The sequence below is a fragment of the Callospermophilus lateralis genome, chromosome 15 (genome assembly GCF_048772815.1).
Source record: "Callospermophilus lateralis isolate mCalLat2 chromosome 15, mCalLat2.hap1, whole genome shotgun sequence".
NCBI lineage: Eukaryota > Metazoa > Chordata > Mammalia > Rodentia > Sciuridae > Callospermophilus > Callospermophilus lateralis.
Genome location: NC_135319.1, coordinates 83,476,778 through 83,504,594, shown reverse-complemented (window position 1 = coordinate 83,504,594; position 27,817 = coordinate 83,476,778). Strand labels below are relative to the sequence as shown.

Below are 27,817 nucleotides of genomic sequence, written 5' to 3'. Positions count from 1 at the left end.
AATTAAATGTGAAGTATTTGAGTAAGGCTGGAAGTGAAGCTCCACGACAGAGAGCTTGCTTACCATGTACAAGGCCCTTAGTTCAATCCCCAGTACTAAACAAACAAACAAAAGTAAAATATATGGGTAATGCAAGACTTCCAAGTTAGAATAATCCCAAGAACATGAGGAGACACTGCTTCAATAGAACAAATAGTTTGAAAATAAATTTACTGGCAGAAATGTTACCCCTCAATTTAAAATTAGTTAAAGATGAATCTAACCCGTATGAACTAAATTCTTACTTTCTTTTTATTAGGAGCAGACACATTGGATTTAATATGTGTAAAGGTCTTCAGTAGAAACTTTGAGTCATCAGGAGATGGTATAATCTTCTCTGGTTTGTTAATCCCAAAATGATGCTTCTTACAGAGCTAAATAATTAGGGAGAGAAAGATGATTCGTTATTAATTAATAACTGCTTGTTAAATGTATCTAAAAGTATAGAAGTGAATGCTATTGATCATGCATTTGGGTTAAAAGTTCAAGAGTTAGTCAAACAACTAAGTAGACTAATTAGATAGAAAACAGCTGTTGTTTCAATGATTAAAAAACCACAGTAAAGATTTATATATTTAGGATTTAGAGACAAAAAATTCAGTTTAGGCCCATAATTACAATAAATTCTTATCTAATATAATTGCAGAATAAAATGTTCTGAGGTTACTAATGCTTTGAAAATTGGCATCTCCTCTGTCACAAGGTTTTAGTGGTCACAGTTTGAGAACAATCTCATACTTCATTCTCAATAGAGGCATGATACCTTATTGAAGACACCAATAGTGAAAATTATTTATTTTGACATGTAGGATAAAGAATAAAAATTTTGCTAATACACATTTGTATGCTTCAGGGTCATTATTAGAATCTGTCCTAATCATCACTAATTGTTTTGGCTAAGAAGATATCTGGGGTCTGCTCTATTAGGAATCTTAAAAGCTGGACATTTCAACCATTCCCCTTCTTCTATTCTCACAAACCCTAGTGAAATCAGAATAACATTTGATATGGGTCCAGAGATTAAATTTAAAGACACAATAGCCAGTGGTGAAATCCCAGCATCTCAGGAGGCTGAGGCAGGAGGATATCAAGTTCAAAGCCCATCTCAGCAACTTAGCAAGATCCTGTCTAGAAATAAAAAATAAAATGAGCTGGGGGTATATACCCTTGGGTTCAATCCCCAGTACTACAAAAAAGGAAGGAAGGAAGAAAAACAGGAAGGGAAGAAGGAGTGATAATTAAGGGCTGCAGGAAATGTGTAATCTAACACATAAAGGTTAAGAGGAGGATGGGACCATAAGTGTGACTGGCTGAGAAAAGTGTAGGGTATGGAAAGTTCTAAAATAGGCTACCTGGTTAGAGTAAAGAGCTTTACATATTACTTCACATATCTCAACATATTCTGAAGGGTACACAACTTTATTAAGAATACATAGACCAATTTCATTTCTTCAACACTCTAGTTTTATAGCTATACTATATGGGAAATTCATATTAAGAACTACGTTATTAGATGGGGTTGTGGCTCAGTGGTAAAGCACATGCCTAACACAAATGAGGCACTGGGGTCAATCCTCAGCACCACATAAAAATAAATAAATGAATAAAGATATTGTGCCCATCTATAATTAAAAAAAATTTTTTAAAGAACTGTTTATTAAATTCTAATGATTATTATTATTAGTGTCTTAACAAATAACAATTAACAAATGATGAGAACAAAAGCTAGTTCAAATTTTATTATAAAAAGGGAGAGAGCCAGGATCAGTGGCACATGTCTATAAACCCAGTCACTCAGGTAGGCTGAGACAGTAGGATGTCAAGTTTGAGGCCAGTCTGAGCAATTTAGCCAGGCCTTGTCTCAAAATAAAAATGAGAAGAATTGGGGATATAGCTCAGTGGTAGAGCACTTGCTTAGCATGCATAAGACCCTACATTCAATCCCCAGTACCACAAAAAGAAAAAAAGAAAAGAAAGAAAGAAAAAGGAGAGAGAGACAAAGAAATTATCCTGTTTTATAAAATGTGGGTGTAGAGACTAATAACTGCATCAAGTTTTCAGATACAGTGAAATTTCTAGCTTATTAATGCCTTTTCAAAATCATGGCTATCAAAAATTATTCACATGTGTTCATAACATCACAAGTTTTTTCTTTTTTATATTATAGCATATATGCTCTTAAGTAAATTTGCATTTTATTAATCATAACCACATTGACATTTATCAGAAAGGGAAATCTATTTTTAGAAAAGGAGAAATACTTGCAAGCTGCTTCTGCATTCTGGGAAAGTGCAGAATTCACCTCAAAATTATTCATTCTTTTTCACAACCCTTAGACTGTGAAAGAGAATACTCTAGGCTAGTCTGATGAGGGGGTCAGGCTGAAGGGAAATAAACTGTTTTGCATAATGAAAGATCTTTTTTTCCCTTTCCAAATTTTTTATTAGTGCATTATAGTCATACATAATGATAAGATTTTTTTTGTTACATATTTGTACATGCACATGATATAACAATATAATTTGGCCAATGTCACTCCCCAGCACTTCCCACCTCCCACCCCATGGTCCCTTTCCTACTGGTCTCCTTTTGATTTTACATGATTACAACTTTAAGCTGCTCCTGCACTACCATTAGAGACAAGGCGACTAAAGATGAGGTAGAAAAGACAGTATAGTCCTGCAAAATCAAGTTAATTTCCCTTCAAGTAAGGAAAACTAACAAGACCTTGAGCTGATGAGGAAAGAAAAAAATGAACATACAGACAACTCTCCAGAAATTCTCTCCTCCTCTCTTTCTGTTTATGATTCTCATCCTCAAACATACTGATGTTTCTTTCCTCTTAACACTTCCCCTTGACCCTGCTTCCTCAAACAGGTATTGTCCTATTAGTTTGTGCACCTCATCACCTCCAACCCACTCCTCCAATTCTTCTTTCCCAACACACTCCAATTTGGCTTTGTCCTATTAATACTCTAAACCACTATCTTCAGCAAGATCTACATTTTGCTGTACTCAATGGTGGATTTTTGGTTCTTGCAACATCTGATGCAATTAATCACTCCTTCACCCTCTTTGATAAATTTCACTTGGCTTCCACTGGTTGCTCCTCCTCTATCCCTTTGACTGGATGCTTTCCAACTACCTGACTCCTTAATGCCTAGACAGGCCAAAATCCAATCATTGTCAGGACTCCACCTGCATATTCACTCCCTCAGTGATTTTACTCAGTTTTATGGCTCCAAATACCATCTATCATATGTCAAAACCTCCCTCCCAAATGCATAATTCCAACCAAGTTCTCTCCCCAAATTCCAGCTTCACGTATCCCAACATTCCACTTATATTTCTACCACACATCTAAAAGTCAACATGTTCAAAACCAGATCCTTAGCTCCCCTCATTGTCTTTACCACCTTGCTATTCTCCACCTTATTAAGCCTCCTTTCTGTTCCTCAACACATCAGGACACTTCCACCTCTGGGCTTTTGTTCTAGCTATTCTCTCCCCTTGGACCCGCTCCTCTCAGAAATCTTATCACAACTTCTACTCCTGGGCACTCCCTCCACCACCCTTAGTGTGCTCAACTTTTATTTACATTAGCATTATTACTTTCCAACATACTTCATAATATTATGTTGACACTTATTGTCTGCCTCTCCTCCTATAATGTAAGCTCCATAATAAAGGGATCTTTATTTCATTAACTCACATATCTCCAGTGCCTTAACAGCACCAGGCAGCACAGGTTGCAATAAATATTTGTTAAATGAGTGAGTGGGCTCTGATGCTACAAATAAAAGTAGAACTCTTAGGTTCACAGGGGGCAGATAAGTAGTCCTGGGAAGACCATCATCTCCCTTCCTCATTGTAGTATCACTAGGACAGCCAAGATGCAGTTTCAAAAAGATCAAACTTTTTCTCCCTGTTACTTGTCTGTGCTGCTTTGCTTGTGGGTCCAAGCAATTTTTATACAGAATGTTAATAATTATCTAGTTATATTAGTAATACTTTCTTTTAAAAGTCTGAAAACATACTCAAACCCTAGTTATAAAGGCTGGGGATTTGACTCAGTGATAGAGTGCTTGTTTGGCATGTATAAGGTCCTGCATTCAATCCCCAATGCCAGCAGTGGGGATCCCTAGTTACAGGTGGTTGCAATTTAAAAAAAAAAAAAATTTTTTTTTAGTTGTAGATGGACACAATATCTTTATTTTTAATTAATTAGTTTTATTTATTTATGTGGTACTTAGGATTGAACCCAGTGCCTCACACCTGCCAGGCAAGTGCTCTACCATTGAGCCACAACCCCAGCCCCCAGGTGGTTTCAATTTTAATATTCAAACCAGAACATTGTGCATTTATTAGACATAGTTATTCTTTAAGAACATTCAAGCCAGCAAAAATTTCCCCCAGGAATATATCAGACTGTTCTAAAGATCTAATTGCTTTAAAGCAAGCTTGTGGCAGCACATCTAGTCTGCACCCACACCTTCCTCACTCTCAGAAGGGTGGAGTCCATTTTTCTCAGCAAGGCTGGCTTCTGTCTGTGTCTCCTCGAGGACCTCACCTCATCATTCACCCTTCTTTCCTGTCCCAGCCTTTCTCTAACAGCCTCATTCCCTAACATCTATCAACATGTTCTCATGTGCCAGAATCTTTTTTTAAATCCATTTCAGAGCCCTGAATCCATTCTGAGAGTTAGCAGAGTCTAGTTAGCAGTTAGTCTTCTGTCTCTGGATTGTGAGGACACTAGTCTGACTCTAAATTGCACAGGGAGTGAGACAACAACCTCCTCAACTCTGAAAAAGAATGAATGTCTGCAGCACTAACAATCTCTTCCTGTTGTCCCATCTTTTGGTTCTCATGACACTAATCTCTCTGTATTCTCCCCTAGCTCTGGCTGCTCCTGCTCAGACACCTTTGTTGGTATGTGTGTGTTAGTATGTGTTCCCAATGTTCTGTCCTCAGCTCTTTTTTCCTTTTTCATGCTCTGTCTAGCAAGTGTCACCTTCTTTCCATGTTTTAAATATCACTGTTTAATGCTACTTTTTCACTCTGAGCTCAAAACCCTTATAATGATATGCTCCTCTCACTGAGGAACTAGATGCTAGTCCCTCAAATTCAGCATCCTTAAACCTGATCAACATCTATTTCCCAGATCTTGTTCCTTCTCTGATATGCCGAAACCATCCACTGGATCACTCATGCAACAGAGCTTGAGTCATCTCCTTCCTAAAGTCTCTGTTATCAACCTCACCACTTCATGCCCATTGCTAACAGATGCTTAATCTTTTGCCCTGGCTAGTGTTTCTTATTGGAAGTAGCAAACAGGAGATTCTTGATGCAGGATTTTCCTACTTAGTGTAGACAATCTAACAGCCCACTTACATGAGCTGAGGAGCTCCACTTGAGCTCATGTCTTACAATAGTAAGTACACTTAGCTACAGCTCCAGGCTCCTAGCTCCCATCTCCTATGAAGCTCTATTTGTCCTCTTATCATGCAGAGCCAATTTCCATGTGCTACTGCCTTGCTCTGGATCCAAACCAGAAAGCCTATGGCTTGAGTTTGATCTACCTTTCCATTTATGGTCCACAAAACTCCTCCTTCTCGCCAAGCCCTGCAATGTTGTTTTTGTTTTTATTTCTTTCATCTACTCTCCTCCAAGGCTTGGAAAAAGTTGATATATGCCCACCATTCTTTAACTTCCTTATCCACAACTCCAAAATCCAAAAAATAATTCTGGAACCTGAAAATTTATTAAAAACTCACCTAACAGGGCTGGGGTTGTCACTCAATGGTACAGCACTTGCCTCACATGTGTGAGGCACTGGGTTCGATTCTCAGCACCACATATAAATACATGAATAAAATAAGGTCCATCAACAACTTAAAACTTTAAACAGTAAAACATGCCCTAAACTGACATGAACATGAGGATACTCATGGACATCACTTACCCACCTTAGTATGAATATTCCTATGATTCTCTAAGAAATATCAATGTGTTATACTGTAGGATAATGCTCTAGACCCAGTGGTTGTGTGAATACATAGAATAATCTTTTTAAAACACCAAAAAAAAAAAAAAAAAAAGAAAGAAAAGCTGAATTCTAAAATAAATATGGTCCCAAAGGCTTCTGATAAGGACTACAGATCTGTATAACAAAGCAACAACTGAATCACTTTAATCAGAAGTCTTTATCTCTTAAAACTGGTTTTTCTAAGTAGAAATTTATAGTTAATAGAAACAAACATTTTCAATGAATATTTTAGAATCTTCTATACAGTTACTTTTAGAAAATAAAGTATAGAGACCACTATCTTCTGAAAAGGTTAAAGTCAGTCTTTTATTTCTCAGGGTCCCTTCCAGTCATAAAATGATTTGTTTAGACATAACCCTTAAAATTACAATGTATGGCACTGGCAACAGATCACCTTCCAGAGGCCTGGCCAGTTCTGTACAGTGTGTGGTTAGGCCCTTATCACAACTTTAATAACACCCAGTCTCAAAAAGAAAATCACAGGCTTCACATTACTCTCTTAGTTTTTCTATTACTCTTGTAACTCACATTTCACAACCTTGATTAAGAGACATTATTGCTGTTGTTGCTTAAGAAAAGAAAAATAAATGATTTTACCTTAAAAGTTAGTGGTCTACAGCCATTTGGAAATAAAATTTTCAACAGATGTCTAATGAGAAACTAAATATGTAAATGATGCATTTTTCTATTAAGGGGCAATAGATAGAGCAAACAGGATATGCAGACATGGAACACAGACTATAAAATTTTAAAAAGATATTTTTTAAAGAAACAACCTGTTATTTCATTCTCTTTTATTTGAGCCCTATAGATTCTTTCTAACCTTATTTTTTTTTTAATTTTGCTTTGCAAAACAGTCTGGTAGTTCTTTAAAAAGTTAAACAGAGGGCTGGGATTGTGATTCAGTGGTAGAGCACTTGCCTGACATGTGTGAGGCACTGGGTTCAATTCTCAGCACTACATATAAATAAATGAATAAAATACAGGTCTGTCAACAACTTAAAAAATATTAAAAAAAAAAAAAAGTCAAGCAGAGTTACCATATGACCCAGCAATTCCCTTCCTAGGTACCGATCCAAGAAAAATGGAAACAAATGTCCACCAAAAACTTGTATGCAAACTCATAGCTGCATTATTCATGATACCTAAATAGTGAAAACAACTCAAATATGTCCATCAACTGATTACAAATTTTTGAAAAGATGTAGTATATTCATACAATGAAATATTATTTGGCAATAAAAGGGAATAAAGTACTGATGTGCTACAACAGGCATGAACCTTGAAAACATTCTGCTGAGTAAAATAAATCAATCACAAAAGGTCACATATTATAGAATTCCATTTACATGAGATGTCCAGAATAGGCAAATTCTTTGAGGATGGATAACAATATGTTCTAAAATTGATTGTGGTGATGGTCACATAATTCTGTGCACATTCTAAAAAACACTAAATTATATACTTTAAATGGGTGAATTAGAGTATGTAAATTATTTTTTTAAACTAGCAAACAATCATATACCTTGGGTAAAAAAGGCAACTGAAGCAGAAAACTAGAAATTCTATTAATACCAGACTCTGAAATAAAATTGTTTCTGCTCCAATTACAGAAGACAGACAAGGCTTTACCAAATCTGAGAAGGCTGCCCACACTAAAGAGCCTCAGGGCACTACTAGAGAGAATGAAAGCAGTAGACTACTCAAAGTGATACACAGGTATCCAAATTAGAAAGACATATTACATTAAGAAGACATAGAACTAGTTTTATTTAACAAGTCTTTTATATGCATAAAATATACATGTTCATGACAAATGAGAGGAGTTAAGTAGAAAAAATATGAAAAAATATAAAATATAAAACTTATTCTGCAAAATTTGAAAATAATATTTGTACTCCCAAAAGCTTGAGGCAAAAGGAAACACTCAATGGAAAATTTACTGGAGTTTTAACTAGAATGTTAAAAAGAATTATTTTTAAGTGGTGGTATTTTTTTTCTTCTCCTTTACGATTTACTGTTTAATCAAATTATTAATACACATAAAGTGAGGACATTGTAAAAAAAATTAAGCTTCTAAAATGGAGTCATACGGAAATTGAAATGGGTAACAAACATTTAAATTAACATGTTAAAAGATTAGCAGGAAATTAGTAATTTTTAACATAGCTAGTTCTTTGTCCTTGCTGTTCACTATAACAAAGCTCTTTTACCACAAATAAGGATTAAAAGGAGAGAGGAGAAAAGGCACAAATGCAAATTTCAAAAATTATGATCTCTTGAGAGAAAGATATACCAAACTACTCATCAAGACAGATTCTGAAAATATTTTATAGTTATTGTTACCATAATTAGCAAAAGTCATTACATAAATCCAATTCCTAATATGAACCAAAATCTTCGGTTAATCTGAGTAACATACTGACAGCTGTTAAAATACTCAATTTCCACATGGGGGAAAACCCATTTCCTTTTTTTTTTTTAAACATTTTTTAGTTGTTAATGTATCTTTATTTTTTATTTATTTATATGTGGTGCTGAGGATCGAACCCAATGCCTCACATGTGCTAGGCAAGCGCTAGGCTAGCCACAGCCCCAGCACCCCAATTTTCATTTTTATGTGAAGATAATCTCTTTCCTTTAGACTATCAAGAAAAGTATGGATATAGAAATCCATACAACTTTGATAATATTCACACTTTTATGTTTAAAAATTCTATGTAAATATTATTTCCCAACATTCTTCTTTACCCCATTTATACCAGACAGATATTAGTCTCAAAAATGTTACAGATTGGTGGCCATGAGGAATCTGAAAATCTCCCTGTAAAGTCCAAAAAGGGTCCAAGTCCTCTCTAGATGAGGTGTACTCCAGGGCTGGGAGTGCCAAATATGCAAACTAATGACCTGGACAATGAACAAGACTCTAGGTGAGCAGTCCCCTCCTCTAAATCTGACTGCCAGAGACTCCAGGCTTAATATTCAAGCCTAAGTTCTAAAGGGCTTTATTGTCTGTTGCCTTCTGTTCAGGTAACTTGAAGGCAGCTCAGCAGAGGGATACAGAACCAGACTACCAGAGTACCAGGTCCAGACCCCACCACGTGCCAGGTGTATGACTTAACCTTTGCCAAGCTTCCTTTCATTATGTGCAACAATGCCTACCATACAGGGTGGTTCTAGGACTGATATTATAATCCGAGTAACACACAAAGCTTGCCCAGCACATCACACAGTGAATAAAATATGTCCAAGTGATGACAATTTTTACATGTCAAATCCCCATACCAATAGCAGACATCTATATATGCTATTGGAGGCAGTACCTTGTGGTGAAAAACCACTTGTCCTATGCAATATTATTATTTTGGCCTTAAGTCACTCTACTTGTGGGCTTGGTTTCTCCCCTGGAAAATGAAAAGACTATACAAGACTATACTACAGCAGTGGTTTTCCTTCTTTTAAAAAACTTCCTTTTAAAACTATAAGAGGGGCTGGGGATGTGGCTCAAGCGGTACTGTGCTCGCCTGGCATTCATGTGGCCCGGGTATGATCCTCAGCACCACATACAAACAAAGATGTTGTGTCTGCTGAAAACTAAAAAATTAAATAAAATATTTAAAAAATAAATAAATAAATAAAATAAAACCATAAGAGTAACAAATGCTTAGAAATTTTTTACACAAAAAAATATATATACATATATATGTACATATATATACATACATATACACACCACACACATTTATATTTATATAAGAAAGAAGACCGAGTAAAAGCTAAATATCCCATTCTTGACTCCTCTCCCACTAAATCAGGAGTTTTCAAACTGAATTGTGCAAAGCACCAGGGCTCCCTAGAAGTGGAAGGTAGCTTTTCCAGAGAAGTCAAGTGAGCAAGACCCCAATGATCCTCAACCCCAACACCACCTCAACTAAAGGGGCTCAGCTTGCATGTGTCTTACATACTGGATTTTGAACCCTTTCTGAAGCAAGGGTTCTAATACTAAAATGAACTTTGAAAAACACAGGATTAAACTATTTTAAAGATATTATCCAGCTCTTAAAATGTATGTTCCTTGTCTATTGAACCAGATCCTTATATTTGCTATTACATTTCATCAGGTTCCCATAGAATCTCTCTTGATTTCACCTTACCTCTAGCTCCAGATCCTGAGGTTCCATTTCTGAAAGTGATATCACAGCAATTTTGGTAACTTTACAGACTTCATGGTCTCCTGGGAGTTTGCCCACCAATGCTTTCTGCCGAATTAGAATAAGCCACCATGGGAGATCTGAAAGAGAAAAGTTGTATTAATGTCTGGTATTTATAGAGTATTACTGTCCTGGCAAATTGAAGGTGAATGACCTAATGATAACAAAAAATGTATCAGATACAACTTTTTAAAGTAAAACACAACAGAGATACAAAAATGGCCCTTAAACATGAAGAGATTCAATCTCACACAAAGAAAAATGTAAATTAGAACAACATGTGATGCCATTCTCACTCATTGGATCAGGGATAATTAAAGGTTATGACAATTGCTGGTAAGGCTATAGGGAAACCAATACTCTCTCTCATACAACAGTGCCGATGGGAATACCAACAGACACAACTCTTCTGAAGGGAAATTTAGCAATACCTAGTAACATAATATGCACACTTACCTTTTAACCCAGCAATCCCACTCTTGGGAATTTACCCTGAAGATACACCTCAACAACAAAAGTATACACTCTCCAGCCTATTCATTGCAGCAGTCTGTAATTGCAAAATACAGTATAGGAACAACCTAAGTGCCCAGACACAAGAGAGTGGTTGAATAAACTATGGCACATCCATACAAATAAGTACTATGCAGCTATAAATAGGCCATTTCACTGTCTGTTATCATTAAACATTAACTGAGGATCTACCATGAGCTGGGAAATTAATCAGACATAGATCAAAGTTACAAAGCACTTAATGCATAATAAAGTTTATGATTCATAATAAACAGCTGAATGCCGATAAATATTTTTTGCAGTACTTTCATTGAATGTCAAAGTGTTCTATGAACTGATCAGGAATGATTCCTGGATGCATTAGTAAGTGGATAAACTGGATATACTATTTACATATAATGTGACTATTTGGTTTATACATGAGGTATCTCTCAAAAGCTCATGTGTGAGACAATGTAAGAACTTTCAAAGATGAAATGACTAGATGAGAGCTGTAACCTAACCAATAGATTAATCCACTGATATGGATTAACTAGGCGGTAACTGTAGGAAAGTAGCATGTGGCTGGAGGAAGTAGGTCACTGGGGGTGAGACTTTAGGGTTTATATTTTGTCTCTGGTGAGAAGAGCTATTCTGCTTCCTGGTTGCCATGTTCTGAGCTGTTTTCCTCTATCATGCCCTTCTGCCATGATGTTCTACCTCATCTTGGATCCAGAGCTATGGAGTCAGCCAACCACAGACTGAACCTCTGAATCCTCCTCTATGGTTCTTGTCATGTCTTTTGGTCACAGCAATAAAAAAAGCTAGCTTTAAAATGGCTTATAGTGTCAGCTTCCACATAATGAGTCAGTCCATGACAATGGTCCCATAAGATTATAATGGAGCTGAAAAATTCTTATCACCTAGTCATGTCATAATGTTATAGTGCAGCATGTAGTCACATGTTTGTAGTGATGCTGGTGTAAACAAACCTAGTATGCTGCTAGACATATAAAAATATAGTATATATACAGCTAGGTGTGGTGATACCTATTATTCCAGCTATTTGAGAGCTGAAATAGGGGAAATGTATGTTCAAGGATGGCCTGGGCAATTTAGTAAAATCTTGTCTTAAAATTAAAAAAAAAAAAATGTTTAAGGGCTAAGGATATAGCGCAGTGGTAAAACACCTCTGGTTCAATCCCCAGTAACAGAAAAGAATACAGTTATGAACAGTATATAATACTTGATATGTCTGATAAATGACTATGTTACTAGTTTATGTACATACTATGCTATACTTATTTTATTTGGTTGATTTTTGTTTTGTTTTGGTTTTGGTTTTTTGGCAGTGCTGGTAATTGAACTCAGTGCCTTGTGCATGCTAAGCAAGCATTAAAGAAATTCTGGAAAGCTTCACTAATAGTAACAGAGTTTATGTATTAATAAACAAATGATTACTATGTATAAAATCCCCATTGTCTGCATAAAAAGGAAACCACAAAATTCTGTACCTAATGTCTTGAACATCTTTTCATCACAGTACTTAGAGTCTTCATTCAGTTTTTTAAAAATATAGTACATAATATTTTATTGTAATATTTTATTGTACAAAATTACCATAATTTATTTAGCCTTTTTTTAACTTGTAGAATTTTAGGTCACTTCAATTTTTTTTCCATTATAAATAATGCTACTTGGGGAAAATCTTGTACATATATAACTTCCTATTTTTTTCCAGGTGTAGATGAATACAATGAATTCATTTTATTCATTTTTTTAAAAATATTTTTTAGTTGTAGATTGACACATTACTCTTTGTTTTATTTATTTATTTTTATGTAGTGCTCAGGATTGAACGCAGTGCTTCACACGTGCTAGGCCAGCGCTCTACGTTCGTTTTCATGTGTTGCTGAGGATCAAACCCAGTGTCTCACTAGGCAAGCACTAGGGCAAGCACTCTATCACTGAGCCACAACCCCAACCCCCTTTTAATTCTTGAAATGTATCAATATTAGTGAAAATATGTAGCTATCTGGAGTGCTGTTTGAAGCAATAATCAAAATTATCCTAATGGAATGAAAAGGGAAATAATGCATTGAACATTGAGTTGTTTTCAGGCAAATTAATTCACTTTAGAAAAATAAACAAGCATAAAGCCTCATGGAAAACAATAGTAATCTCTAGTCTGGTAATTATTTTGCTTTAGGTTGAATAAAACACCACTACTTCCCTGAAAGCCTGAGAAATCCAGCAGAAATGTGACTGTTAAGTTACATGGCTAAATGATCCAAATATAGTTTTTAGACTTTGAGTTTTAAAATAAGACAAATGTGAAAGTATAGCACCACTACTGTTTAGCAACCCCAGTATACATCAGGCACAATATTATGATAAAAAAATTAAAAAGCATCAAAGCTATTGTATCAATTTACATTACCCACCTGGAAAAGAAACTTGGTTCTTCTAAAGTTTCAATGTTGAGACTGGGATACACAGTTTTACAAAGAATCAAAAGGTAATTTAATCTAGAAAGATCTGATGGCATAAAGATGTTTTTTTCAAGGTTTTAACCTTTAAAATGGGGAGGAGTCAATTTTATAACACTGTTCTCCAGGAAAAGAAAGACAAGAAAGTCTAACCTCCCTAGCAAGATAAGAAAACCGATTAGGAAGCAGGTATCTTGAAAAACATGACCAATAGAGCAAGCTAAAACAATAGCCCTAGAAGAGGTTGAATAAAGCTCAGTATTGAGCTTTACAATAAATTATAATAATAATTGCCCTATACAATTAAAAGGGGATGAAGATACTTAGGACAAAAATTTTCATTCAATTTGGGGAGACAAAAATGTCTTCTTCTGTTCTAGTCAGGTTCCCAAAGAAACAAACCAGCAGAATACTTGTAGATATACCTAAGAGGAGATACATCACAGGAATTGCTCAAGAGATTACAGGAGCTGTTAGAGTCTGTAAACAAGTCTGGATGGCGCCTGGCAAAATGCAAGAGGGAGTGGTTTGTGAAGTAACAAAAGCGAACCATTAAGTGTGGAGATTCCTTATTGGTTGACTGCTGTATCTATTTTATGCTAATTAGATAAGCTGTGTAAAATGTATAAATACCTCTGTTATCCTACAATAAACGGCTTCCACTCCTGCTGCATCAATGTACACAAGTTATTCGTCACCCCCCGGATATTCTGCTGCAGCCGGGCTGTGGCAGGAGCAAAGAAGTTCTTTGATGTGTCATCTGCAAACTGGAAAACCACTAAAATTGATGGTATAACTCAGTCTAAGTCCAGAGAAGCCAACATATAAGTCCCAAGTCCAACTCCAAAGACTGAAGAGCCAGGATAGTTTAAGATGAAAGGCCTGAGAACCAGGAGCTCCGATGGACAGAAATAGATGGATGTTCTGTCTCAAAGAAAAAGAATTCACTCTTTTCCCATCTTTTTGTTCTATTTCAGCCCTCAATGGATTGGATGATGCCTACCTACATTGGTGAGGGCAGAGTTTTATTCAATCTACCAATTCAAAGGCCAGTCTCTTCTGGAAACACTGTCAGACACACACCAGAAATACTGTTTTAATAGCTATCTGGGAATCCCTTCCTAGTCAAGTTGACACATAAAATTAACCCATCATATCTCCCTACTGATGACCTCACCCCTAGGAAGTATTGCATCTACATATTTCTAGATAAGATTATCCATCCTTATTTAGGAAAAAAAAAAAGGTTATCCATCCTATTGTCATATAGAAAAGATATGCATTTATTCAACAAGGCATCTCAGCAATTATTTTAATTAAATGTTAATAATATAAGGAATATATAAATATATTCCATTTTTTAAAGTTTTAAACATTACAGATAAAACTAACGTCCCTTTGGCCACTATTACCGACTCTATGGAAATTCTTTAGTCCAAACCCCACTATATTAATTCTCTCATATAAGCAGAACAGAAGAGTAAATGGTTACCATTCTTGGCATTAGTCCTTGAGAGTTAAAAATTACTTGTAACCATAACTTATTATTATATAGGTTCTATTTTCACTGCCTTTTGAACACTTTCTAATTTAGCTGTCTACAAACTTTTACATTATAAACAAAGGTAAAAATAAGAAGAGAAGGTGTGTTTGCTAATGATTCTCACGTTTACCTCCTTGGTGTGGCCCAATACTACAGGCTAGATTCCTGAGGCCAGCAAGTTATATCTCCTAGACCATCAAAACAGAGTATTCAACTTCCTCAGCATTCATATAGCTGTTGATTATGAGAGCCAGCACAAGAGAATTTATAACTATAAGGACATTCTAATAAAGACTACCCAAAGACAAAGGTAGATATTAGCTACTCCAAAGTCTTTTTGCATCAAAAAATAATCAAATAAGATTTATTTATTTATTTAATAAGATAATGAATACTCAAATAAGATTTAATTTGTTTAAGGGCTTCTGTTGTTTATGCCTTAAAGAACCACAGAAGTCTCTCTTCATTTGCACCAAGTTCTGGTAAGAAAAAGAGATATTAAACTCTGCTCACCTTTCCTTCTTTTGTTAAGTTGCCAGTAAGAACACTTGCACATTTCCCTATCATTTCAAATTGATATCTAAACTAAAAAATATAAGCCAAATGACTCATTGTTCTCTATATATTTTGAGGTTATGCTTCAGTATATATAATTTTTTTATTTTTTTCAGTGCTAAGGATCAAATCCAGAGCCTCATGCATGTACTCTACCCCTCCAACATGAGCTAAATCCCCAACCAAGCTATAAAATTTGTTATATCATTCTAATGACTTGAACATTATTATCTGAAAAGTCTCTCTCTCTATATATATATATACTTTTTGCCTTACAGTCTATTTTGATATTTGCAACACTGCATGAGTTTTCACTAGGTTAATGTTTGCACAGGTCTTTTGAAGTTCTTTTACTTTCAACTTTTCTGTACTTACATACCATATAAAGTGTTTGTCTTGAAAGCAGCATGTAGATGGATTTTGTTCTTCCCATGTGAAAATCTTTGTGTTTTATATGTAATATCATTACCAATATGTTTAAGAATCATTCTTTCATCTTACTATTTTTCCCCACCTATTCCGTACATACTTTTTTTTGACTTCTTTTAAGTTTTTAAATATAATTATCCCATTTCTCCACTTTGTTAGCTTTTTATAATCTTTTTATTCTGCTAGTAGTTATACTGTAGGGGATGAACCCCACCTTACACAAATCTAATGTAAATTAGTATTTGTACAGTTCCTAAACAGTGAAAGGACCTTAAGAGTACCAACCTCTTTTAACTCTATTGTTTATTGTTGTGTATTTTAATTCTACATGAAATTAAACACAGTATGGAACCAAATTCATTTACATTTACCCACTTATTTCCCCTTTCCATTAATCTTCATTCCTTCCTACATCCCCACATTCCCACTGGGTATCATTTTCCTTTTGCCTGAAGAACTCTGGTAATTTTTTTTTTTTTTTAAGTTCAGAGACCAGCAGTAACAAATTCTCTCAGAAGTTATCTGGTTCAAAATGTTTTTATTTTAATTTTTGAAGATAGAAAATTGTAAACAGGCACCTTGAAGATGTTATTCTATTCTCTTCTTGGTTTCCATTGTTTCTCTCAAGGCCTAATACACATCTTTAATGTGTATTTTATCTTTGGCTTCTTTGAGTTCTATTTGCTTTTAATTTTCATCCATTTTACTATGAGGCACCCAAGGATAGTTTTCTTTATATTTTCCCCTTGGGGTTCAAAGTCCTTGAAACTGTGGCAATGTCCAACTCTTGGCATTTATCGCATCATAAATTCTAGCCTGTTGCTAAGCTACACCTCTGGGCTATGGGTGTAGATCTGTAGTGGAGCACTTGCCAAGTATGTGGGAGGCCCTAGGTTCAATCAATCTGCAAAGCACAACCAAAAAGTTTCAAGAAAGATGGAGAAGACTTCTGATTGTGTTTCTTGACCTCATTTTCAAAAATGTGTGAAGAAGCCAGGCACAGTGGTGCATGCCCATAACCCTTAGGAGGCTAAGACAAGAAGATCACAAGTTTGAGACCAGTCTCAGCAACTTAGAGAGACCTTAAGCAACTTATTGAGGCTCTGTCTCAAAATAAAAATAAATTTTTAAAAGGGCTGGGGTTATAGCTCAGTTGTAAAGCACTCCTGAGTTAAAGCCCCAACCAACCCTCCCCCAACACACACACACACACACACACACACACACACACACACGAAAACTGAATATTTAGCCAAACCTTTGTTTTTCTGGGGTTTATTTTTTGACAGTACTGGGGATTGAATCCAAGGATGCTTTACCACTATATCCCCAGTCCTTTTTATTTTGAGATAGGGTATCACTAAGTTGCTCTGGCTGGTCTCAAACTTGTGATCCTCCTGCCTTAGCCTCCCAATCACTAGGGTTACAGGCATACACCACCACACCTAGCAACTAAAGTTATTTCTAAGTAAAATGTAATGGCTTTGTTCCTCCTGACTGATCAGAGTAAAATTCAAGAAGACAGATATGACTTAAATACAGAATTATTAAGCAAAAAAGAAGCAGCAAAACTTAAAGATTTGAAAAAAATTTCAGCCTATCCATACTGACAAAAAAGAGAAAGGCATTAAGGAGAAAATATTAATGGAAATCAGCATGGGTGTGAACCACAGATTTAATTAGCCAAGACAGCAAGAAAATTGCCAGTTTAAGCTTCAAGGAAGGAGTTGAAAGGAGGACTGTCAGATCTTTTAGATTTTTACAAGACAACCATAGAGCTATTTGATAAGAATGTGCACTATTGTTCAAAATAAGGGAAGAATAACCCTGTAGGTGATTTGAAGATCATCAGGGTTGTATCCTTGGTTCCAAAAGAGAGGACTACTGACTGACTTTTAACAGGCTAGACAGTCTCTACCCAAAGCCACAAATAAGCCCACTCTGCAGAGCCCTAGGATTGCAACCCTTCTTGAGTAGAATTTTGAAGGCAGGACTTTTATCTAAGTAGATTTGGAAGGTGGGATCTTCTATTTAATATGCTTAGGGTACAAAACTAACCCAAGAGGGTTATTCTCAAGCCTTAAGATCTCAAGGAGTTTGCCTTATAGTTTGGACTGGCTCTATTACCCCTTTCTTTTTTCTCTTTTCTGGAATGAAACTGCCTATCCTATGCCTATCCCCATTAGTGAATTTAAGAAGCATGTAACTTGTTTGGCTTCACAGGTTTGCAGCTTTAGAACAATTTGCCTCAGGATGAATCATATCTTGAGTCTCACTCATACCTGATTTAGATGATGTTTGGATGAGACTTTGGATTTTAGAGTTTACAACTGATGTTAGAACAAGATAAGATTTGAGGGCTGCCAGGATGCAATGAATGTATTTTGCATGTGAAAAGAACATGAATAGGGTTGGTTGGCCAGGGTGGAATACTGTAGGCTATATGTTTGTCACCCCTAAATTCATGTGCTGAAATTCTAACCCCTAATATGATTGCATTAGGATGTAGGAACTTTGGTAGATGATTAAGTTATGAGGGCTTCAGCCTCACAGAAAAGAATTAGTATCTTAATAAAAGAAAACCAGAAAAAAAATTAAAAACATAAAGAGAACCAGAAGAGATCCTTTGTTTCTGCTGCCATGCAAAGTCTCATGAGAAGAGACCATCTATGAATGAGAAGAGACCATCTATGAATTTGAAAGTAAACTCTCATCAGATACCAATTCTCCTGGTATTTTAACCTTGGACTTCCAGTCTCCAGAAGTGTAAGAAATAAATACTGTTTATAAGTCAACTGATACATGGAAAACTGTTATAGCAGCCCAAAGAGAAAGACAGAACTATATAGTATTATATTAACAAGCTATACATTCTACGAGAATCTAAAAATGGGGTATCTTAATAGCTTATTCCAAAACAAATTATGTTCCAATTTGACATAATTTGTTTTTTTTTTTTTTAAAAATCTTTGGTAGGAACTTAAATTCAGTCCTAAATGCACATAAAACTTACTTCATTTTACATTTTTATGAATATAAGCATGAGTCTATAAAGTAGGTTTTCTGCAAATATGCATGAACTTAATTTTCTACTAAATACATGAATTCATGATATATTTAATACAATTTTTTGTTTTATATTTAAATTCATTTATATTTTTTAAACTATAAGAAATGCCTTTTTTTCCTAGTGGAAATAGAGCACCATATTATTCCTGAGTATATTTCAAGAAACACCATACATCAATTATGTGGAATAACAAGTAATAGTACCACAACACCACGTTACTTTTTCTTTTCAATGTCAGGTACCTGGTTACTAAAAGTACATCACTTGCTTTCAGTGACTAAAGCTAATTATAGATTTGTTCGTCTTCCACACATAGTAGCCATTCAATATTTCTTGATAGAAAAGCCTACTAAGTAACAGAACAATGTAAGTATGGGTTTATAGAAGACTGATGATTCATGGGAAGAGATCTAAGACGAGACTTTTTTTTTTTTTTTTTAGAGAATTTTATTATTTATTTTTTAGTTCTCGGCAGACACAACATCTTTGTTGGTATGTGGTGCTGAGGATCGAACCCGGGCCAAACGCATGCCAGGCGAGCGCGCTACCGTATGAGCCACATCCCCAGCCCTAAGACGAGACATTTTTAATTTAAAAAATAACAAAGAGTGCAATTACAAGGATATTCAGTTTAACCTGTGAAGTTTAGAACTGAAGTTAAATCCCTAAAAAGGATATGCCATAAAATTAAATACAAAACTCTGGCTTTGAAGCCATATGTGGAGTTAGAAGCCTGGTCTTCCCTCTTTATTCTCTGTCCCTCAGTTTCTTCATCTATAAATGAAACTAACAATGAAACCCTCTTCCTGAGTTTTATTGTAGGGCTAAAATAATACATATAAAGGACTCAGAAAAATACTCCACAAATAAAAGCTGTTAATAATAGCTAATAATCCAGATTAGCTGGAATGACAGTATAAATTACAAATACATTCATTGGTCTGTAAAACTTGATTCCAAAAATAGCCAGTCACCCTAGAAAGACCCTTAGTCAACCCTCAAACATAGAGAAAGGGGAGACAATTTTGCAAAGATAAATTTTTTCCGTCTTCAAATTTAAAAATGCACAGCTGGATATGGTCATGCATGCCTATAATCCCAGCTACTCAGGAGGCTGAGGCAGGAGGATTACAAGTTCCAGGCCAGCCTGGGCAACTTAATTAGACACTGTCTCAAAATAAAAAAGGGCTAAATCAATCCCAACTACCCACCCCCCACACACACACGGTTTCTAACTCAGCATATGGCTTCAAAGCCAGAGTTTCTTCATTATTGACAAAATGGTTCATAAACTTTTCTACCTTCTGAATTACAAGACTGTAGGATTTATGTTTTAATGGAAATAACTGAAATGTATCTTTAGATATCATAATCATTATAGTAGCCTATACGTAGAACAAAATAGCCCCCAAGTTAGAGAGAGAGAGAGAGAGAGAGAGAGAGAGAGAAAAGGCGCCAAGCACACAGTGGCATTGAGCTTTTGATCCTAGCTACTCAGGAGGCTGAAGCAGAAGGATCATAAGTTAGAGGCAAGCCTAAGCAATTTAAGGAGACCATGACTCAAAATAAAAAGCACTGAGGTTGTAGCTCATTGGTAAAGCATTGCTGGGTTCAATCCACAGTAATGAAAAAAAAAAAGTATTTAAAAACTAGAAAAGTCTAACTTATAAAGTATCATTAGGCAAAATAATTTTCTATATAAAAGTACATTTCCCTGATAACTATACCTTATCCCCCCTGAAGTGCTAAGATGTTTTCTTAAATATTTATTTAAAAATTGACCATATTACATATTGTCCCTCAACATTAAATGCCAGCATAGTAAAAATAATCAATTTTTATTCATGATTCAAGTTCATCACCATGAAGATAATCTTGTGCTTTGAAAAGGGGTATAAGAATGCTTCAAGGTTGGAGATGACTGATTCCTAGGCAAATGGACTCAAGTTCCCAGCCAGTGACAAACCTGATAACCAAGTCAGTTAAGCAATATTTTGCCCTCAATAACCCTTACTGGGCACGATTAATTAAAATCAGGTTATATATACATACAATTGACCCTTATTATTCACAGATTCTTACTTGTGAATTCCCTACTTGACAAAATTTATTTGCAATCCCCAAATCAATACTAGCTAGAGGGGCTGGAAATGTGGCTCAAGCGGTAGCACGCTTGCCTGGCATGCGCGGGGCGCTGGGTTCGATCCTCAGCACCTCATAAAAAATAAAATAAAGATGTTGTGTTCACCAAAAACTGAAAAATAAATATTAAAAAAAAATACTAGCTACACTTTGGCAGACATTCATGGATGCACACAGAATACTGAAAAATTTGAGCCACCTGATGTACATGTTCCCAGATGAGTCAAATAAGGCAATGCTCTTCCAAATGAGTGTCCAATCTGCAAACAAGTACCCATTTTCCAGTCAATTTAGTGTCATACATTCTGCATTTTAATGCTTTTTGTTGATTTTGCACTGCTTAAAATGACATTAAGCCAGGCATGGTGGAGCACACCTGTAATCCCAGCAGCTCAGGAGATGGAGGCAGGAGGATCAAAAGTTCAAAGCCAGTCTCAGCAACTCAGTGAGACCCTAAGCAACTCAGTGAGACCCTGTCTGTAAATAAAATACAAAAAAGGACAGGGGGAGGCTGGGGTTGTGGCTCAGTGGTAGAGCGCTTGCCTAGTACATACGAAGCCCTGGGTTCAATCCTTGGCACCACATAAAAATAAATAAATAAAAAATAACAAATTTGAAAATTTTAAAAAAAGATCTTTTGAAAAAAAAAAGGTGGGAGGTGTGGATATGGCTCAGTGGTTAAGTGTCCCCAAGTTAGTTTAATCCCTGGTACAAAAAAAATACAAAATAAAAATAAAATATCAAAACATATTGCTCAGCTGGGCACAGTGCCACACTTATAATCCCAGAGGCTCAGGAGGCTGAGGCAGGAGGATTGCAGGTTCAAAGTCAGCCTTAGCAATGGCAAGGCACTAAGCAACTCAGTGAGACCCTAAAATACAAAATAGGGTTAGGGATGTGGCTCAGTGGTTAAGTGCCCCTAAGTTCAATCCCTGGTACTCTTCAAAAAAAAAAAAAAAAAACCAACAATAAAAAATAGTGCTCAATGTTATCTACTGTGATGTGCCTTACACATTTTATGTGTAACATAAAATGTATGTTGGATAAGCTTCATTTGAGTATTAGTTATGTTGTTGGTCATCAGTTCAATAATCATCATCAAATCAATAATAAATATTAAATATCTTTAAATAAAAACAGACATAAAGCAGGATATGATGGCATACACTTATGACCTCAGCTACTCCGGACGCTGAACCAGGATGATCATAAGTTCAAGCACAGGGGCTGGGGATATAGCTCAATTGGTAGAGTGCTTGAGTTCGATCCCCAGCACCAAAAAAACAAAACAAAACAAACAAACAAAACAAACAAACAAACAAAAAAAACCACCAAGTTCAAGCACAGCCTTAACAAGACCCTATCTTCAAATAGATAAATAAATAAGGGGTTATGGACATAGCTCAGAGGTAGAGCACATAACTTGAGATCCTGGGTTCAAGTCCCCCACTAAAAAAACAAACACACATAATACAAGTTCATATGTTGAATGGTTGACCAAAATGTGATTGGCAGCTGGCAAAAATGTAAGCCTGTGTTTCTCATAGGAACAATGGTTCAATACTCATCACATCTGGAATTTGTGGTGACTTTTTAGAATATAACTACTTCGGATAATAAGCACCAATTATACATACAAATACATGTACATATATACATATATATATGCATATATTATATACATGTATATAATTGTGTGTGTGTGTAATAGTGAAAAATTTGATGATTACTACAAGGATTTGTGCCACTGCTGAGAAGTTATTACATTTACCAAGAATCCTCTTAAACACAGCTAGCCCTCATAATAATTTGAATGGGATTATTTTAAGATGTTCAATAAGATTTTTAAAATCCAGTAATATAAAGGAAGGAATAAATATAAAAAGCAACCTTATAAGTGGCCCATACAGTCATCTTATCATAAAAATTTTCCACTCTTTCTGAGGTAAAAAAACCAAATTTTTGCTATTGATGCCACAGGAAACACTGGAGAAGTTGGGCATAATGATTCATGACTATAAACCCAGAGACTCAGGAGGCTGCAGCAGGAGGATCCCAACTTTGAGGACAACCTCAGAAATGTAGTAAGACCCTTTCTCAAAATAATATAAAAAAGGTTGGGGATGTAGATCAGTGGTAGAGTGCCCCTTGGTTCAATCTCTAGTATCACCCCCAAAAATAATAATAATAATTTAAAAGTTAATTAATTAAAAATTCCTGGGGAAAACAACTGGAGTTCAGGAATAAACAAATTGTGACCAGAAAAAAGAATGAAATTACAATATTATGGTGAAAGTTGGCCTGCTTTTAAAATATCTCTGCCTAAAAATACAAAAATCCTAGCAGGGAACAGTGGCACATGCCTGTAACCCCAGCAACTTAGGGTGAGGCTGAAAGAGCCCAGCAAATTAGTGAGACATTACGCAACTTAATGAAACCCTGTCTCAAAATTAAAAAATAAAAGAGCCAGCAATATAGCTCATTGGTAAAGCCCCCACCCCGCCCCCGGGGTTAAATCCCCAGTGTGTGTGAGAGACAACAGAAATAAGTAGCATGCTTATTAAACAACACTCTGAGAAACCTCATTACTCTGAGTCACATCATATGACTAGATCAAGCATTGTTTCTACCCAACTGTACCAAGGAGACTGGAGCTCAGATTAGAATCAAGAGAAGTGAGAAACTCTAATGCATAAAAAAAAAAAAAAAAATATGGAACAAGCTGAGAGGAGCAAAGAGAAAAGGATGGAGCATTCAGCACCTGGGCTACGACCTGAGGAGAGAGTAAAGTGAACAAGAGGGAAGTGCAAAAAAAATAAATAAATAAAAATAGATGAGAAGATGTCAAAGAAAGTAAATCCTCTCACACCAACCACTTCCTGCCTGGTCCACAGGGCCCGGGGCCTGGCATTTCTGTTTCTTTCTGATGCCCTTGAGGAGTAAGAGTTTTCCAGTGGCTTTATAGGCAAGTACTAAAATAATGCTAGTACCACTTAAGTCACTCATCACTAAAACATACATTTCTTGTCATCAGTGCCATAGCAAGAAAGATAAGAAGACTAAAATCAATTCTAAAATCATATGCATAACGCATCTTACCATCTTAATGATTGGGAGACATCTTCAACACTTCAAAAGTGGAGGAAGAGCAGATGGTGAGTACTATTTAATGAATGAGATCTACTTCAGTGAATTTTGTCTGTGATTGTTCAGTGTTATGAGGAGTCATTCACTTAATTACTAAACAAAGAGACTCTATTACCAAATTAATAAAGACAATTTTCTCCTCAAACTACTTCTGAATATATCATGTGATTTATATCTTGCTAGTGAATTTCTGGGCTTTTTAAATTCAAATACATTACCCTAATTGAGCTTATTCTTTCCTTAGTCTTCAAAATGCATTTTAACTTGAAGAGCTTTGATGATCCATTTAAAATCTCCAGCCTAAAGCAATTTTTTTCATGGATGTCTGTGTGGATATATGGCTATACTCTGGGTATTACAAAGAAAATAAGTGATAAAAACATATCAATGATGTGGGCATTTACACAGCTACTTAAAAGGCCATGTACCATCTCTCCTCACTTCCTTGCCTTTCACTCTTCCCACCATCCACCATCCCTGTCCATCAGCCCACATCCCACATACTCAATTCTTCAAGTCTCAAGTCATCCATTACTTACTTAGGGATATCTTTCACCCCAACCTTACCAGTCAGGCCTATCACCATCTATCCAAGTTGACAACCTATGGTGTGTTCACAAATTCTGATTATTCCAATAACTTAAGAAAACAGTAAAAGAAAGCATGCAAACACATAGAAGTACCTTTTTAAAATCTAGGGATAGCTCTGTGACCTTAGGGGTCCATGGAAAGAAAGAGAGCCACTAGGATTCTTTATTCTTATATAGGGTCACACAAGGGGAGGTTCCATGGGTCATTCTATCCCAAAAAGGGCAAAGGGGTAGGATTACCAAGGAACAGGTGGGTGTAACTCAACCCCACCGAGTGAAGTCCACTCTTGGAGCCACACCTTACTATTCGAGCCAGGGTAAAAGTCCAATGTATTGTGGGGTGCAATAACTATTCAGTACCCCTTTACTCAGGACTTAAAGGTGTGTACATAGCTCCTGTCCATAGTGGCTTCCAACACAGGCCCACAGTACCCACACTTTTCTTCAGAAGCTTAAGTCTATACTAACAAAACTGTGATTAGGTAATTAATGATTTTGCTCACATTCAAGCCTACAATCCTGGAAGCTCAAGTTTTATTCACCCAGCAGCCCTCTGTACTGAATGCAGGTGTTGACACACACTAAGCACTCCATATCTTTTAAATTGATAAGTACTTACTGAATATTTTTGAATATTCAAAAATATTCAAAATGCACACAGGAACACAGCAAATGAGCAAAACAGACAGAAAGCCCAGGCCCTGTCTTCTCACACCTTATCCTTCAGAAAGAGAACAGACAAAAAACTAACATGTAATTACAACTCTGAGGAAAAATTTCACTATCATTCTTACTTACTCCTGAACATAAATAAAAAATTATTGTTTTTCTTGGAGTTTTATTTATTTGGTACATCATTTATCCCTCCTACTTTCTGTTCCTCATATTAATAAATTTCAACTGGCCAAAACAAAGCCAGACACATTCAAGCTGTTGGAGAGAGACTATGTGATAACCTGGCTTGAAAGCCCACCGGCCAGCAAATGTCTGAAGAAGCCTTCCAACCTAAAAAACAGGTCAAGAGTTCTAAACAATATTTTCTTGGCACTATGGTTAATAATAGAACAATTATTTTGGTAGAGTTTGCTTAAATGAGTGGGCAATTATCAGTCCATGGTTGAGATAACACAAGGAAAACTACTTTAAAAATTCTTCCAACATATATATTTTTAAAGGGGTATGCAGATTATGAAATCTAGCTTCCACTAATGCTACTGATATTTTTACTACTAAAAGCATTACTTTTCACAATTTTTACTGACTAATTATCATAACAGTTTCAGCAAATATTAACATTAGAAAAATAGTCTAAGTTTAAAATTTTTTCAAAATTGTATATATAGAACTTAGGTGGTTCTCTAATCAAGTATCTGACATGTCTTAGGATGTTCAAAGAAAAATGTTCATATTAGTATACACTGCTTACTATGACCAAGAACTCAGTGTGTTTCATTAAATCCTCACAATAATAAGGTCAAGGAAATATCATCTTGGGGTTTAGAGGAAGTGCTCAGACCCAAGAATATCATGGGATCTTTCAGGATTAATCCACCTCTGCAGTGGGTGCCTGGTCAATGACATTTGGAAAATGGCCTATCACACTGTGAATGAAATAAAGGTAAGAAACAGGAATCAGCAGTATTAGAACAGAGGGTATTCTCTTTGAAACACTTTGTAGTAAACATTTCAATGGACATTAGGTTCCTATTATGGTCTGAATCATCAACATTTATAAGTTGAAACTCTAATCTCCAGTTCCACAGAATGTGGCTGTATTTGGAGCTAAGATTTTAAAAGGGTAATTATGTTAAAATGAGTTCATTAGGGTGGACTGTAATCCAATACAGGGAGTGTGATTCATTATAATATGAAGAAATTTAGACACAGTTACAGAGGAAGACTGGAAGAATGCAGCCACCTACAAGCCAAGGAGAGAGGACTCTAAAGAAACCAACCCTGCTCACACCTTGATTTCCTCCACTTCTGACCTCTGAAATTTAAAAAAATAAAAATCTATTGTTTAAGCCACCCAGTTTGTGACACTCTGCTCTGGCAGCCCTAGCAAACTAATACCATTCCTAAGTCACGAGAGCCTGCTACATTCCTCAGAGCTGACAATCAGGAACAGTGGCATAGCTCACCCACGCCATTTTAAGACTGTCAATGACATTTGTTCAAATAAATTTATGTTCCCATCACCCTAGGCAAGAACAAAAATTTGTGCATTAATATGTAGAGAATCAGTAGGAGGAAAACAGGAGTGAAAGAGAGTTTAAGCACAGGCATTTTATTCCCTTTCTCCTCTCCCCCCCGCCCCACAAAGATAAAATGTTCCCATGGGTAAATGCCCCCAAAGTGATTTGCTCAATTCTGAAACATAGCTCCTTCTGGCCAGTCTAACTCTCAGCAAAAGTGTTAGTAGGGCACATGGAGAGGATCCTTGAAAATAAAAATGACAGGGAAAACAAGAAGAGAAAGACGGAGGCTCAAGGGCAAGAAGCTGGGGGCAGAATGACACAGAGAGGGCAGCAGAGAGAAAGAAAGAACAACAGAGGACCCTGAAAAGATTTTTTGCTTCCTGTTGGCTCCCTTTCTTCAGAAACAAACCTGTTAAGTGATGTGACAAGGTCGGGGGCAAGGGTGAGATCTGAGGATTAGGTTAGAAATTTAAAGGTTTTCCATGCCTTTCTTTCCTTTTCTATATTTTCTTTCTATAGTTCACTCTACTCCCCTCCCCTCCCTCTTCCAAAACATCCCCCCCAGGTACTTTCACTGCTTGTCAATCTCCTATTCTAGGACAAAAGAAAAGCAAGGAAACAAGGAGGAAAAGAACATATAAATAGGTTGACCACAGATGCTGGGACATTCACTGCATCATAAATTTGGCAGTCATTAATTTATATTTGTACTCTGCTGATAGGAGACTTCTTTGGGGTTGTCTGTCAAGTCCAAACCCTCCTGCTCTGACTGCTACTCCCACCTCAGGGGAGTGGGCCTATGAAGCACTTGAGGTGACCAGGAAAAGCCTTTGGAAAAGCTAGGCCAATAAGTCTCTTTTCCAGGA

The 27,817-nt window shown here is 36.1% G+C and overlaps 1 protein-coding gene across 6 annotated transcripts in view; it reads right to left on the bottom strand.

The window, feature by feature from the left end:
* The window catches only part of Inpp5f (inositol polyphosphate-5-phosphatase F), an 81,403-nt gene that overhangs the window by 29,004 nt on the left and 24,582 nt on the right, over positions 1 to 27,817 (bottom strand). For 5 of the 6 annotated variants that reach the window (XM_076834448.1, XM_076834445.1, XM_076834446.1 and 2 more), the window contains exons 3-4: positions 10,240 to 10,376; positions 285 to 413 (exon numbers count right to left, since the gene is read on the bottom strand). In XM_076834448.1, the coding sequence (XP_076690563.1) occupies positions 285 to 413; positions 10,240 to 10,376 (266 nt within the window). Of the gene's footprint in view, positions 1 to 284; positions 414 to 5,813; positions 5,902 to 10,239; positions 10,377 to 27,817 lie in introns of those variants that run through there. The other variant, XM_076834447.1, reaches the window with a different exon arrangement.